The 15141-nt window shown below is 46.8% G+C and overlaps 1 protein-coding gene across 2 annotated transcripts in view; it reads right to left on the reverse strand.

Annotated features, from left to right (window-relative positions):
• Positions 1-12841, reverse strand: part of PDE6A (phosphodiesterase 6A) — a 55652-nt gene extending 42811 nt beyond the window's left edge. Inside the window, exons 1-3 of one of the 2 annotated variants that reach the window (XM_001506033.3) lie at positions 12368-12841; positions 801-953; positions 255-344 (exon numbers count right to left, since the gene is read on the reverse strand). In XM_001506033.3, the coding sequence (XP_001506083.2) occupies positions 255-344; positions 801-953; positions 12368-12841 (717 nt within the window). The remainder of the gene's footprint in view (positions 1-254; positions 345-800; positions 954-12367) is intronic. The other variant, XM_029051433.2, reaches the window with a different exon arrangement.
• Positions 12842-15141: the final 2300 nt, after the last annotated feature.

The raw sequence follows: 15141 nt of genomic DNA on the forward strand, positions 1-15141 counted from the left end.
GTAACAAATAAAGGAAATTACTGAGTGCTTACTACGTACGGAGCGCTATACTAAGCACTTGGGAGAGTGCTTAGTATACAGAAGAGTTAGCAGACATGTAAAGAATTCAAGTGAAATTGTAGGGAACTTAGTACCACCTCCCCCTTATCGCTCGTCTTCACCCAAAAGTCACGTTGGCCTATGAGAAAAATGTGGACGCTTCATGAAATGACCCCCCAAAAAAGTGAGTGTTCCCTGGGGGACGGGCTCCTTACCTGGCCACGTCGAGTTTCACAGTTGTGAAGGTAACTCAGATGAAACACTTTCATGATCAGATTAGCAAAGTTGAGGTACTTTAAAAGGATCTACAAACCAAAGAGAACGGAATACGAGGATGAGACTCACAGGGCATTGGGGAAAGCGGAGATCAGGAAAATGTTTAAATAGGAATTTCGGGTCTCAGCATTATCTAGGGCCTAGTTGCAAATATCAATAAATTATATTTATTGAGTGCTCACTGTATCTACCTTGGGCAAGTCACTGAATGTCATCTATAAGACGGGGACAAATAAGTGTCCTTCCTCCCTCTTAGACTGGGAGCCCCACGCAGGACAGGGACTGTATCTGATCCATTTATCTTGTATTTAGGCACTTGGGAGAGGACAGTTTAAAAGAGTTGGTAGACACGTTCCCTGCCCGCAAGGAGCTTGAAACTTTCTCCGAACCGCTGCCGGAACTCCACCGCAAAAGTAGATACGGAGCAGTTGTGAGGTGGTAAGACCCATCTCTGAGCGTTTCTAAAGTTTCCCGTTTTTCTTTACCTCTTCATCGCTTTTGGTGAAGTGTGGCCCATCCACCTTGTTCACGGCCATGACGACGGCTACCACGTCCTTCCCGTTCATTATAGGGGCGGCCAGGATGTTCTTGGTCTCGTATTCCGTGAGGACGTCCACGAAGTCACAGAAACGGTCGTCCTGAGGAGGGAAGGAATATGAGCACGATGTGTGACAGAGGTACCGGCCAGGAGTGCGGAAAACACGAACAACGTACTTCTTGAGCCAAGGCCTGGGCCCCGAAGTCAGTAGACCTGGACTCTAGTCCTGGCTCAGCCACTGCCTGCTGTGTGACCTTGGGTGAGTCATTCAACCTCCCTGGGCTTAACCTTGAAAACGGGGTTAAATACGTGTTCTCCCTCCTTCTTAGACTGTGAGCCCCGGGGATGGGATCTGATCCGTTTATCTTGTATTTATCCCAGCTTTTAGCACAGTGCTTGGCCCATAGTAAGCATTTAGGATGGCCTAGTGGATTGAACACGGGCCTGGGAGTCGGAAGGACCCAGATTCTATTCCTGGCTCTGCTACTTGTCTGCTGCCTGACCGTCGCGTCACTTCTCTGGGCCTCAGTTACCTCGTCCGTTAGACGGGGATTAAAACTGTGAGCCCCTTGGGGGACAGGAACTGAGTCCAACTAATCACCTTGTATCTATCCCAACACTTAGTACAGTGCTCTGCACAGTAAGCACTTAATCAATACAATTGAATGAAGTGCTTAACAAATACCACAATTATTATTTATTAATAAATATCATCACTACTGTAAGGTACTGGGTAGAACCCAGGCTTGGGAGTCAGAAGGACCTGAGTTGTTATTATAATTATCATTATATTATTACATAATTATTGTATATAATACAGATGATTATATAAAAATAAATTTAAATATATAATTATATATAATTACTGTAATAATAATAATAATGTTGGTATTTGTTAAGCGCTTACTATGTGCAGAGCACTGTTCTAAGCGCTGGGGTAGACATAGGGGAATCAGGTTGTCCCACGTGGGGCTCACAGTCTTAATCCCCATTTTGCAGATGAGGTAACTGAGGCACAGAGAAGTTAAGTGACTTGCCCACAGTCACACAGCTGACAAGTGGCAGAGCTGGGATTTGAACTCATGACCTCTGACTCCAAAGCCCGTGCTCTTTCCACTGTATAATTATCATTATATGATTATATACATTATTATCCCAGTTCTGCCACTTGACCTGTTCTGTGATCTTGGGCGAATCATTTCTCTCAGTTACCTCATCTGTCAAATGGGGATAAAGACCGTGAGCCCCAGGTGGGATACGGACTGTATCCTTATCTACCCGGCACTTAATATAGTGGCCGGCACATAGTAAGTGTTTAACAAATGCCATAAAAAAAGACACAGGAAAATAAAAGCAAACTAGATTGTCTCCTGACAGAGCTTTGAGACTGAGTTGTCATCTTTCATGAAATCAAATCCACTTCATTCATTCATTCATTCAATAGTATTTATTGAGCGCTTACTCTGTGCAGAGCACTGTACTAAGCGCTTGGAATGAACAAGTGGGCAACAGATAGAGACGGTCCCTGCCCTTTGACGGGCTTACGGTCTAATCGGGGGAGACGGACGGACGAGAACAATGGCAGTAAAAAGAATCAAGGAGATGAACATCTCATTAAAACAATAGCAAATAAATAGAATCAAGGCCATGTACATTTCATTAACAAAATAAATAGGGTCATGAAAATATATACAGTTATGAAAATATATACAGTTTGCCCGGCGTCCCAACATGCCAGTTTAAACAACCTGGCCCCGTAAGAATGGGTGCGGAGTTCAAATGTCAATCAATCATATTTATTGGACACTTACTGCGTGCCGGGCACCATACTAAGCACTTGGTAGAGTGCCATAGAACAGAGTTAATTGGTAAACGTGTAGCGTGGCTCAGTGGAAAGAGCCCGGCCTTGGGAGTCAGAGGTCATGGGTTCTAATCCCGGCTCAACCACTTGTCAGCTGTGTGACTTTGGGCATGTCACTTAACTTCTCGGTGCCTCAGTTCCCTCATCTGTAAAATGGGAATGAAGACTGTGAGCCCCACGTGGGACAACCCGATCACCTCGTATCCCCCAGAGCTTAGAACGGTGCTTTTGCACATAGTAAGCGCTTAACAAATGCCATCGTTTATTATTATTATAATCCTCAGAGAGTCTGTGTCGTCCTGCCTACCCGATACGGACGTTCCCAAAGTGAACGAGATCGAGCTCACCAGCCCTGCTGTCGGTCCAGTGCTCTGAACATCGTGAAGCCTGGTCTCCGGTTCTGATTCTGCCTGTAGCTGCCTAATGTGTTGCGCGCCTGCCCTTCTACTCACTCGTTGCTCTCCTTTCCTGGTAGGAACGTGACCCGCAGGGAAGGGAAAGTACAAGTGACACGGTGCAAACCTCACGCTAGCATCCCTTCTTCTGTGCAGTCTCTCAGTCCTGAACAGCAGTCCTGCTGTTCTGGAAGGAAGACTCCGTCATTAATTTATTTACTCTCTACTACGTAAATGTCACAGCGTCGGAATCTAATTCTTGACTGATCCTTATGTTTGGCCTTGCAGACAGTTTCCAAATTAGTCATTAGCCGGCAAAAACTCGATTGATGCTTATGCAGTTATTGAATGGCTCCCACCATCCCCTAGCTGTTCCTTAATGACACTCTCCCCACCCAACCGCTAGCTGTGACTTATTTACTAGGACAAGAGAAAAAAAAAAAAACAAACATTTGCCCGTGCTACGGCAATCGATATTCCCACAGAGTCACCGATTCCCAGGCGAGCCTAACTATAATGACAAAAAAGAAAGGTCCAGTTGGTTTAATTTCTTTTGGTTCCAGTCTGATCTTTTTCAGCTTGACTTTCATAAATAAAGGCGGAAGTACACAATGGATTAGAAGAACTATTTCTCACAGGAGAGAGTGCACAAAAATTTGCTTCGTATAATCAATCCTATTCTCTTCCTATTTCTGCGTGCAGATGTTTTCCTGAAGTTGTCCAGATTGGAAACAGTATCATCCTCAGTCATCAATTGTATTTATTGAGCACTTACTGTACGCAGATCACTGTACGAAGCGCTCGGGGGAGTACAATATAACAATAAACTGACCCGTTCCCTGCCCACAATGAGCTTACAGTCCAGAGGGGGACACAGACATTAATAATAATAATGTTGGTTTTTGTTAAGCGCTTACTATGTGCAGAGCACCGTTCTAAGCGCTGGGGTAGACACAGGGGAATCAGGTTGTCCCAGGTGGGGCTCACAGTCTGAATCCCCATTTTACAGATGAGGTAACTCAGGCACAGAGAAGTTAAGTGACTTGTCCACAGTCACACCGCTGACAAGTGGCAGAGCTGGGATTCGAACTCATGACCTCTGACTCCAAAGCCCATGCTCTTTCCACTGAGCTTCGCTGCTTCTCTTTTAATATATATATAAAAATAAATAAATAAATTGAATAAATCCTCTAGACTGTAAGCTCCTTCTAGACTGTAAACTCACTGTGGGCAGGGAATGGGTTTTCCTAATCTGTCACACTATACTCTCCCAAGTGCTTTTCTGCACACCGGAAATGTTCGGTAAATATGACTGATGATTATCCTATAGCTATTAGGCAATAGGCACCTTCCCGAGCCATTGTTTTGGCCTCGAAAATGGCAGAGCCAAGATTTTTCCAAAATATGGCACCTTAAAAATTGGACACGATTAGAAAATCTTGTTGAACAGAGGCAACACTTTCAATTAATTTTACAACAACAAAGAATCTGATTTCCTCTTTGGACTCTCGGTGTTTCCCAGAAGAAGGCAGAGCACAAAAACATAACTCATAAATGTCCCCTATTTAAACAAGGGCTTCATCTAGCTTTAGGTTTAGGAGTTTCTTAAGAGTGAAGCAGCGTGGCTCAGTGGAAAGAGCACGGGCTTGGGAGTCAGAGGTCACGGGTTCTAATCCAGGCTCCGCCACTTGCCAGCTGGGTGACTTTGGGTAAGTCACTTAACGTCTCAGTGCCTCAGTTACCTCATCTGTAAAATGCGGATTAAAACCGTGAGCCCCATGTGGGAGAACCTGATCACTTTGTATCCCCCAGCACTTAGAACAGTGCTTTGCACATAGTAAGCACTTAACAAATACCACAAATTATTTATTTCTTTACCTATTCATTCAATCGTTCATTAAATTCAATTGTATTTACTGAGGGCTTACTATTTGCAGAACACTATACTAGGCGCTTGGGAGAGTACAGTATAACAATAAACAGATACTTTCCCTGTCCACAGTGAGCTCACAGACATGAGGACGAGCTTACAAAAGAGCCATCAAAAATTCACCACTGAGAATCACTTTTCTATTCAGACAGACAGCATCCATTTAAGCATCTGCAACCGTAACTGCGGCTTCTACACCGGGTCCAGTATTGGTAGAAATGATCTGCTTTGCAATCTCAGAGGGACTGTGTAAGTCAAAGAGACGTTTATGAATTGGCATCTGGAAACGATCCCAAGTTTCAGAACCTTCACCACAAGATTTTCAAGTAGTGATCTGCAGAGACTTAGTTGGCATGTGAACCGGTCCCTTTTAAGTTCTTTTCCCTGGTTTGCTGAGCGACTTATTCCTCAGCGAAAGCACACAGAAGTGAGTCAGGATTCATTCATTCATTCATTCATTCAATAGTATTTATTGAGCGCTTACTATGTGCAGAGCACTGTACTAAGCGCTTGGGATGAACAAGTCGGCAACAGATAGAGACGGTCCCTGCCGTTTGACGGGCCTACGGTCTAATCGGGGGAGACGGACGGACGAGAACGATGGCGATAAACAGCGTCGAGGGGTAGAACATCTCGTAAAAACCGATGGCGACTAAATAGAATCGAGGCGATGTACAATTCATTAACAAAATAAATAGGGTAACGAAAATCTATACAGTCGAGCGGACGAGTACAGTGCCGTGGGGATGGGAAAGGTGAGGTGGAGGAGCAGAGGGAAAAGGGGAAAATGAGGCTTTAGCTGCGGAGAGGTAAAGGGGGGATGGCAGAGGGAGTAGAGGGGGAAGAGGAGCTCAGTCTGGGAAGGCCTCTCGGAGGAGGTGAGTTTTAAGTAGGGTTTTGAAGAGGGGAAGAGAATCGGTTTGGCGGAGGTGAGGAGGGAGGGCGTTCTGGGACCGGAGGAGGAAGTGGCCCGGGGGTCGACGGCGGGATGGGCGAGACCGAGGGACGGCGAGGAGGTGGGCGGCGGAGGAGCGGAGCGTGCGGGGTGGGTGGTAGAAAGAGAGAAGGGAGGAGAGGTAGGAAGGGGCAAGGTGATGGAGAGCCTCGAAGCCTAGAGTGAGGAGTTTTTGTTTGGAGCGGAGGTCGATAGGCAACCGCTGGAGTTGTTTAAGAAGGGGAGTGACACGCCCAGATCGTTTCTGCGGGAAGATGAGCCGGGCAGCGGAGTGAAGAATAGACCGGAGCGGGGCGAGAGAGGAGGAAGGGAGGTCAGAGAGAAGGCCGACACGGTAGTCTAGCCGGGATATAACGAGAGCCCGTAATAGTAAGGTAGCCGTTTGGGTGGAGAGGAAAGGGCGGATCTTGGCGATACTGTAGAGGAGAAGTGCAAGTGACTCTTTCCCGGCAAAGCTGCTGTGCTTTCCCCCAGTTCCCACATCACTGCTGTTAATTCTCATTAGGATGACGATGATGATATTTTAAGCAGTTACTAAGACTATACTAAGCTCTGAGATAAATACAAGATAACCAGGTCAGAATCGGTCTCTGTCCCAGATGGGTGGGATTCACAGTAATAATAATAATGTTGGTATTGGTTAAGTGCTTACTATGTGCAGAGCACCGTTCTAAGCGCTGGGGGAGATACAGGGTGATCGGGTTGTCCCACGTGAGGCTCGCAGTCTGCATCCTCATTTTACAGATGAGAGAACTGAGGCCCAGAGAAGTTAAGTGACTTGCCCACAGTCACACAGCTGCCAAGTGGCAGAGCCGGGATTCAAACCCGTGACCTCTGATTCCCAAGCCCATGCTCTTTCCACTAAGAGGTATTTTATCCCCATTTTACAAATGAGGGAACTGAGGTTACAAGAGTTGCCCAAGGTCACACAGAAGACAAATGGTGGAGCTGGGATTAGAACCCAGGTCTTATGACGCCCAGGCCCATGCTTTATCCGTTAGGTCATTCTGCTTCTCATGGGTTCTCCTGAAGGGCTTAGGTTCAAGATTCTCAAGATCCAAACTTTAATACTGCGGAGAAGCAGCGTGGCTCAATGGAAAGAGCACGGGCTTTGGAGTCAGGGCTCACGAGTTCGAATCCCAGCTCTGCCACTTGTCGGCTGTGTGACTGTGGGCAAGTCACTTCACTTCTCTGTGCCTCAGTTCCCTCATCTGTAAAATGGGGATTAAGACTGTGAGCCCCTCGTGGGGCAACCTGATTCCCCTATGTCTACCCCAGCGCTTAGAACAGTGCTCGGCACATAGTAAGCGCTTAACAAATAATACTAACTTCTAGGAAATAAAAATTGTGGCATTTGTCAAGCACTTACTATGTGCAAAGTACTGTTCTAAGCGCTGGGGGATACAAGGTGATCAGGTTGCCCCACGTGGGGCTCCCAGTTTTAATCCCCATTTGACAGATGAGCTAACTGAGGTACAGAGAAGTCAAGCGACTTGCCCAAGGTCACACAGCTGACTAGCGGCAGAGCTGGGATCAGAACCCGTGAGCTCTGACTCCCAAGCCCGCGCTCTTTCCACTGAGCCACGCTGCTTCTCTACGTAATTGGGCTACTAATGATGACTCAGATTTGACTACTGCCTTACTCAAACTTTCTGGCCATGAGGTAAATATTTTTCTTTTGATCCGGGGGGGCATGGCTAAGTAAATAAACAACAGAGTGGCCCTGCCTAATTATGCTGCAAACTGGTTACAGGGTAAAGACTTTACGTTAAGCCTCCGTTGTCCCAATTCAATTCGGAGGCAAGGATCAGACAAGCCTATCACTAAGGATATCCACTGGGAAATGACAGTCTCAAAGAGGGCACGATAAATTCATAAAGACGGGTCTGAGTCGGCTCTTTCAATCCGGTTCATGTGTCCGATTTCATTTCGCAAGTGTTGCCAAAACGTTTTTTAGGAGGACATGTGCTTGCGACGGAGCTAGTTATTTTCTGAGCGGTGTCCGTCTGTAAGCAATATTAGAATTAAGATTTCCCCTAAAGAGACAAAACTGAGGCATTCGTTAAGCACCTCCTTGATCCCCCTCTTCTCATTTCCTCCTTCTCGCCCTCATTCTAGCCTATGTCTTTCCATCATTTCTCGGGGTGTTTTCATTCTTAGAGTCGGGAGGGAAGACGAAGGGGAAGTGGGAACTTTTTCTATTCTTTTGGGTTCTATTCTGTGGGTTGTCTTTAGAATCCAGGTATTTAGGAAAAAAAACCTCCTTCATTTAATGGTGTTTAGTTTTAAAGTACTCAGTCACCTTGCCCCCTTCTACCTCACCTAGCTACTCTCCTACTCCAACTCAGCCCACACACTTTGCTCCCCTCATGGCGACTTTCTCACTGTACTTCGAGCTCATCTATCTCACCACTGACCACCTCCTGACTCTGGCCTAGAATACCCTCCCTCTTCATATCTGACAAGAGCGTCTCCCCCGATTAGACCGTCAGCCCGTCAAACGGCAGGGACCGTCTCTATCTGTTGCCGACTTGTTCATTCCAAGCGCTTAGTACAGTGCTCTGCACATAGTAAGCGCTCAATAAATACTATTGAATGAATGAATGAATGAAAAGAGGCCTTCCCTGACTAAGCCCTTTTTTCTTTTTCTTCCACTCCCTTCTGCATCACCCTGACTTGCTCCCTTTATTCCTCCCTTCTCCCAGCCCCACAGCACTTACGTACATATCTGTAATTGCATTTATTTAGAATAATAATAATAATGTCGGTATTTGTTAAGCGCTTACTACGTGCCGAGCACCGTTCTAAGCGCTGGGGTAGATACAGGGTCATCGGGTCGTCCCACGTGAGGCTCACGGTTAATCCCCATTTTACAGAGGAGGTCACTGAGGCACAGAGAAGTGAAGTGACTTGCCCACAGTCACCCAGCTGACGAGTGGCAGAGCCGGGAGTCGAACCCATGACCTCTGACTCGGAAGCCCAGGCTCTTTCCACTAAGCCATTAATGATTGTCTCCCCCTCTAGGCTGTAAGCTCGTTGTGGGCAGGGAATGTGTCTGTTACATTGTTATACTGTACTGTATAACAAGCACTTAGTACAGTGCTCCGCGCAGTAAGAGCTCAATAATTTTGACTGACTGGGACTGGGAGAGTACAATACAACTGAACTACTAGACATGTTCCCTGCCCAGAATGACATTAGAGTCTAGAGGATACTTTCTCCCATTGAGAATAATGATAATAGTATTTGTTAAGCACTTACTATGTGCCAAACTCTGAACTAAGCGCTGGGAGAGATACAAGGTAATCAGATCCCACATGGGGTTCACCGTCTAAGTAGGAGGAATAATAATAATAATAAGGTTGGTATTTGTTAAGCGCTTACTGTTTGCACAGCACTGTTCTAAGCGCTGGGGTATTCAGAGTAATCAGGTTGTCCCACATGAGGCTCACGGTCTTAATCCCCATTTTACAGATGAGGTCACTGAGGCACAGAGAAGCGAAGCCCACAGTCACACAGCTGCCAAGTGGCAGAGCCGGGATTTGAACCCATGACCTCTGACTCCCAAGCCCGGGCTCTTTCCACTGAGCCGCGCTGCTTCTCTAAGAATAGGTATTGCAGATACCCCATTTTGCAGATGAGGGAACTGAGACACAGAGAAGTTAAGAGACCTGCCTAAGGTCACACAGCAGACAGGTGGTGAAGCTGGGATTAGAACCTAGGTCATCTGACCCTCAGGAATGTGCTGTTTCCTCTAGGACATGCTGCTTCTCAAGTTGCAAAATATAAATCACAGCGTTTCTTCACACACCCCATACTCAGTTTTTTTAATGGTATTTGTTAAGTGCTTACTATGTGCCAAGAACTATATTAAGGGCTGGAATATTCATTCATTCAATGGTATTTATTGAGCGCTTACTATGTGCAGAGCACTGTACTAAGCGCTCAGAATGTACCAATCGGTAACAGATAGAGACAGTCCCTGCCCCTTGACGGGCTTACGGTCTAATTGGGGGTGATGGACCGAAAAGAACGATGGCAATAAATAGAATCAACAAGCTAATCAGGTTGGATACAGTCCCTGTCCCCCATAGGGCTCACAGTTCTAATCCTGGCTCCGCCATTTGTGTGGCCTCAGGCCAGTCACTTCACTTCTCTGTGCCTCAGTTATCTCATCTGCAAAATAGGGATTAAGACCGTGAACCCTGTCTGGGACATGGACCGTGTTCAACTGGATTATCTTGTGCTCAGTGCAGTGTCGGGCACAAACTAAGCACTTGACAGATTCCGTAAAAAGAACACATTCACTTCTGACATTTCCACCGGGATACATTCTTTTCAAGATGATGGCGGTGACTTCTCCACAGCTGCACCCTAGAGGGGCTCTCCAAGTCATAGTGAGGAAAAGCTAACGGACAATTAATTGCCTGAGAAAGTATTCAATCAATGGTGTTTATTACTTACTGTGTGCAGAGCAGCGTACAAAGCGTTTGGGAGAGTACATCTAATGGAGTTAGTTGACATGTTCCCTGCCCAGAAGGGGTTTACTAAAAACATACATACCAACTCTGCTGTACTGTACTCTCCCATGTGTTTAGTACGGTGTTCCGAACCCAGTAAGTGCTCCGTAAATACCAGTGACTGATAAGCTAGGTGACAGTGCTTGGCACGCAGTAAGCACTTGACAGATATCCTCATTATTATAGGATGTCTGCAAACCGAGCCCATTTTCAAAGCCCAGTGTGAGTCATTCTCCCCCCCGACCGCTGTTCAGGGGAGAATCCGGTACATGGAAGCTCCATCCCAGTGCTCCAGATCTGATGCGAAGGGAAATAGTCATTGTTCAATAAGCAGACACCAGATTCCCCACACCTCTCATTGGTTAGGAATGCCAAGGACGCTCCTCTGCACATTTCCATTCTCTTTCTTACCACCCTCAGGATTTCCAGCTTAAAATAACTGCACCGGGCTGCCCTTCACTCCTCTAATGCTAATCTTCTCACTGCACCTCAATCTCATCTTTCTCGTCACCAACTTCTTGCTTATATCCTGCCTCTGGCCATATCCAACAGACAATTACTAACCCCTCCTTCAAAGCCTTATTGAAGGCACTTCTCCTCCAAGAAGCCTTCCTTTCCTCTTCTCCCACTTCTTTCTGCATCACCCTGACTTGCTCTCTTTATTCATCCCCCCTCCCAGCCCCACAGCACTTTTGTACATAGCTGTCATTTATTTATTTATATTGCTGTCTGTCTCCCCCCTCTAGACCGTAAGCTCATTGTGGCCAGGGAATGTGGGCGTTATATCACCATACTGTACTCTCCCAAGCGCTTGGAACAGGGGTCGGCACACGGTAAGCACTCAATAAGTACAACTGACTGACTGAATGACTTGGTGCTGACAGTGAGCGGGGTCTTTGTCAAGAAACTCAAGACAATTTCAGCTTCCTGTGGCACCTCAGTGTGCCAAAAGAGGAATCAGAGAAGAATACTGAGAGAAGAGAAAACTATGAAAGATTGTGAATCAACCAGGCTCGCACCATAGCTCGAGAAATGCTAACCACGTGATAAGCTTTAGCATCTTAAAACAGCATGAATTTCCTCGTGACAGTGGGAGCCTTGACTAAACGTTATCGGAATCGCTCCACTAAAATAACACATACATCAGAGCTGGTTAGGACCGTAGCTTAACCTCTACTCTTTGCTACTGAATAGACAGGGTTTGCCGCTCCTTGAGTGCAACACTTCCTCCAACAGAAAGCCATCGTCTTAAAGATGCTAGAGGAGAAAGGAGCAAGGACCCATGCGGAAAGATGGCTCTGTGGGCCCAGAGAACACCTTTCGCACGGCGTAGCGGATAGAGCACGGTCCTGGGAGTCAGAAGGACCTAGATTCCAATCCCGGCTCTGCCACTTGTCTGCTGTGTGACCGTGGACAAGTCACTCCACTTCTCTGGACCTCAGTTACCTCATCTGGAAAATGGGGTTTAAGACTGTGAACCCTATGTGGGACTATGTCCAACCTGACAAATTTTTATCTACCCCAGTGCTTAGAAGAGTGCCTGGCACATAGTAAGTGCTTAACAAATGCCACAGCTATTATTATTATTAACCACAGTAAGCGCTGAACAAATACCATAATTATTATTATTAGCCCCAAGATGGAAGAAAGGACCCTCAAAGAGACACCCAACAGGGCCAAGACCTGCCCCCACTCTCCTCACACACCATCATCCCCTCCCCTAGAACTGATCCCTCTGTGGGCAGGGATCGTCTCTCTCTGTTGCTGAATTGTACTTTCGAAGCGCTTAGTGCTGTGCCCTGCACACGGTAAGCGCTCAGTAAGTACGAATGAATGAATGAAATCAGAAATACCTCAGCTGTGTTTGGGACGTTCACGATTTTCTTAGAGTGGGCAACGTGGCCGACCACTCCCATATCCAGAGGGAAGACAATCTCAGAATCGGGAGCCACCAAGCAGTCCTCCAGGACAGCATCCTTGTGGACATTAAACAACCTAGTAGCCAGCTCGGCGACGGCATTTCTCGTCCGGTACATGAAGAGACTCATGCGGTCCGCGTGGAGGAGGAAACACAGTCTCTTCGTGACGGTGAAGATGCATTTCTCAGCTTGCAGGTTCTCCTGAAGGTCGCGGAGAAGTTCAAAGACAATTTCGCTCTCCTCCGCACTTGTCAAGGTGTGGTAGTGACTGAAATCCACCGAGGTCTCTTTGGGCCCCAAAAGCTCAGAAATGACCTTGGCTCTAAATCTGCGATCGTAGTACTGCTTGGCGAAGACAAAGTTGGAATCCAGGAACTTTTCTACCTCTTCTGAGGTCACTTCACCCATGGCTGAAGAGAAGCTTTTTTTTTGAGCTTGACAATTTCCTCTTGCAAGAGATGAGGGGAGGTTGCCTTGACTGTTAAGAACAGACCCCCGGGCGTCCGCCCGGGATAGAAGGAACTAATTAGCTCGGTTCAGGATACGTCCCGGCTTCAGAGGAAGCGGAGAGGAACGATAGAACTGACCTGGAGGGGTAGAAAGATGGTGGTATCTTAAAGCAACATGGTAAAAGAGGATTATGTGGATCTAAAGTGAGTTAATCTGCACGTTAATCATGATTTACGTTGTGAAACTGGTAGCTCCGGGTGCTGCCAAGAAAGCTGGGCAGTTGTCTTAACTCCCTTTTAACACTGGTCTGTTGAAATCCCTAAAGAAGCTTTAGCTAAGACATTGCTTCTATGTTGACTGAAAAAAATATCTGCAAGTTTTTGAAATGCCTGTTTTCAATCAATCACAGTTATTGAGCATTTTTTACTGAGAACACTGTATTAGCACTTGAGAGAGTACGATATAATAGAGTTGGCATAAATGTCCCCTGCCCTCAAGAAGCTCTCCGTCTAGAGGAAGCGGTCTTCTATTCATCCCTCGGGATTATTTTGTGAAGTAAAAACTCTCTCCGGTTGTCTGCATTTTAAATGCTTCACAATAAACTATCAGTGGCATTTATAAATACCACAATAAAGAGGCCAGGGAGGAAATGGTTTGTGCAAAGCCCCTCCGGAGCTTAACCAGCGGATATACAAACTTCCACACCTCCCCCGCCCCACATACATGAACTGACTCTACTCAGGGGGTTCCGGCCCAGCCCTGACATGTAGTTCACGGTCAAGGCATCCTCGGGGTCAGCGTTCATGGCCACGTATGAACAGAAATTCTTCCATGATCCCTGTGGCCACTACTGCCTGGAACTCAATCAGTGGTATTTATTGAGAGCTCTGTGTGCGGAGCTCTGCACTAAGCAGTTGGGAGAGTACAAAAGAACAGCGTCGGTAGACACGTCCCCTGCCCACAGTGAGCTTACAGTCCAGAGGGCGACACAGACAGTAATATAATCACGTCTTGACGTAAGGAGGCGTCTTGGGCAGTGGTTGTGGACAATGAATAAATCGGTAATTTATTTATGTTAACGCCCGTCTCCCCCTGAAGACGGTAAGCTTATCGTGGGCAGGCGACGCGTCTGTCTATTGTTATATGGTAGTCTCCCAAGAGCTTAATACAGTGCTCTGCACACAGTAATCACTCAATAAATATGATTGACGGAGTGACCGACTCCGGTGTCAGGGGAGAGGTTCATTCCTTCATTCATTCATATCTGTTGAGTGCTTACTGTGTGCGGAGTACTAAGCGTTGGGGAGAATACAATTCAACAATAAACATATTCACTGCCTACAGTGAGCTTACAGTCCGGGGAGTGGGGGAGAGACATCAATACAAATAAATAAAATAAAATATGTAAATAAGTGCTGAGGGGATAGGAGGGGGGAAGAGAAGAGGGAGCAAGTCAGAGGGAGGGGGAGATGAGGAAAAGAGGGGCTGAGTCTGGGAAGGCCTCTTGGAGGAGATGGGCCTTCAATAAGGCTTTGAAGTGGGGGAGAGTCACTGATTGTCAAATTAGAGGAGGGAGGGTGTTCCAGGCCAGAGGCAGGATGTGGGCAAGGGGTTGGTGGTGAGACAGGCGAGAAGGAGGCACAGTGAGGGGGTTAGCAGCAGAGGTTAATAATAATGTTGGTATCTGTTAAGCGCTTACTATGTGCAGAGCACTGTTCTAAGCGCTGGGGTAGACACAGGGGAATCGGGTTGTCCCACGTGGGGCTCACAGTCTTCATCCCCATTTTACAGATGAGGGAACTGAGGCACCGAGAAGTGACTCGCCCACAGTCACACAGCTGACAAGTGGCAGAGCCGGGATTCGAACTCATGACCTCTGACTCCGAAGCCCGTGCTCTTTCCACTGAGCCACGCTGCTTCTCTAATAATAATATTATTACTGCTTGGGAGGGGGCAAGCTGACGGACTTCTTTATAGCCAACGGTGAGGAGTTTTTGTTTGATGTGGAGGTGGATGGGCAACCACTGGGGTTCTCTGAAGAGCAGGGTGACAGGTCCTGAACACTTTTGTAGGAAAAAGATCCCGGGTTTTCTCAAGTTTGGTGTGAGCCTAGAGTGAGGAGGTTTCCCTCCCTCTGAACCTCAGAGAGCTAAATGCCAGTGCTCCTCCAAATGTGAAGGGGAATGCACACAGCAGAATCACTTGCCTAGTCTACTCCTGTATTCCCCTCTGCTTTGGATTTTGCCATTAAATTCATG

The sequence above is a fragment of the Ornithorhynchus anatinus genome, chromosome X1 (genome assembly GCF_004115215.2).
Source record: "Ornithorhynchus anatinus isolate Pmale09 chromosome X1, mOrnAna1.pri.v4, whole genome shotgun sequence".
NCBI classification, from domain to species: Eukaryota; Metazoa; Chordata; class Mammalia; order Monotremata; family Ornithorhynchidae; genus Ornithorhynchus; species Ornithorhynchus anatinus.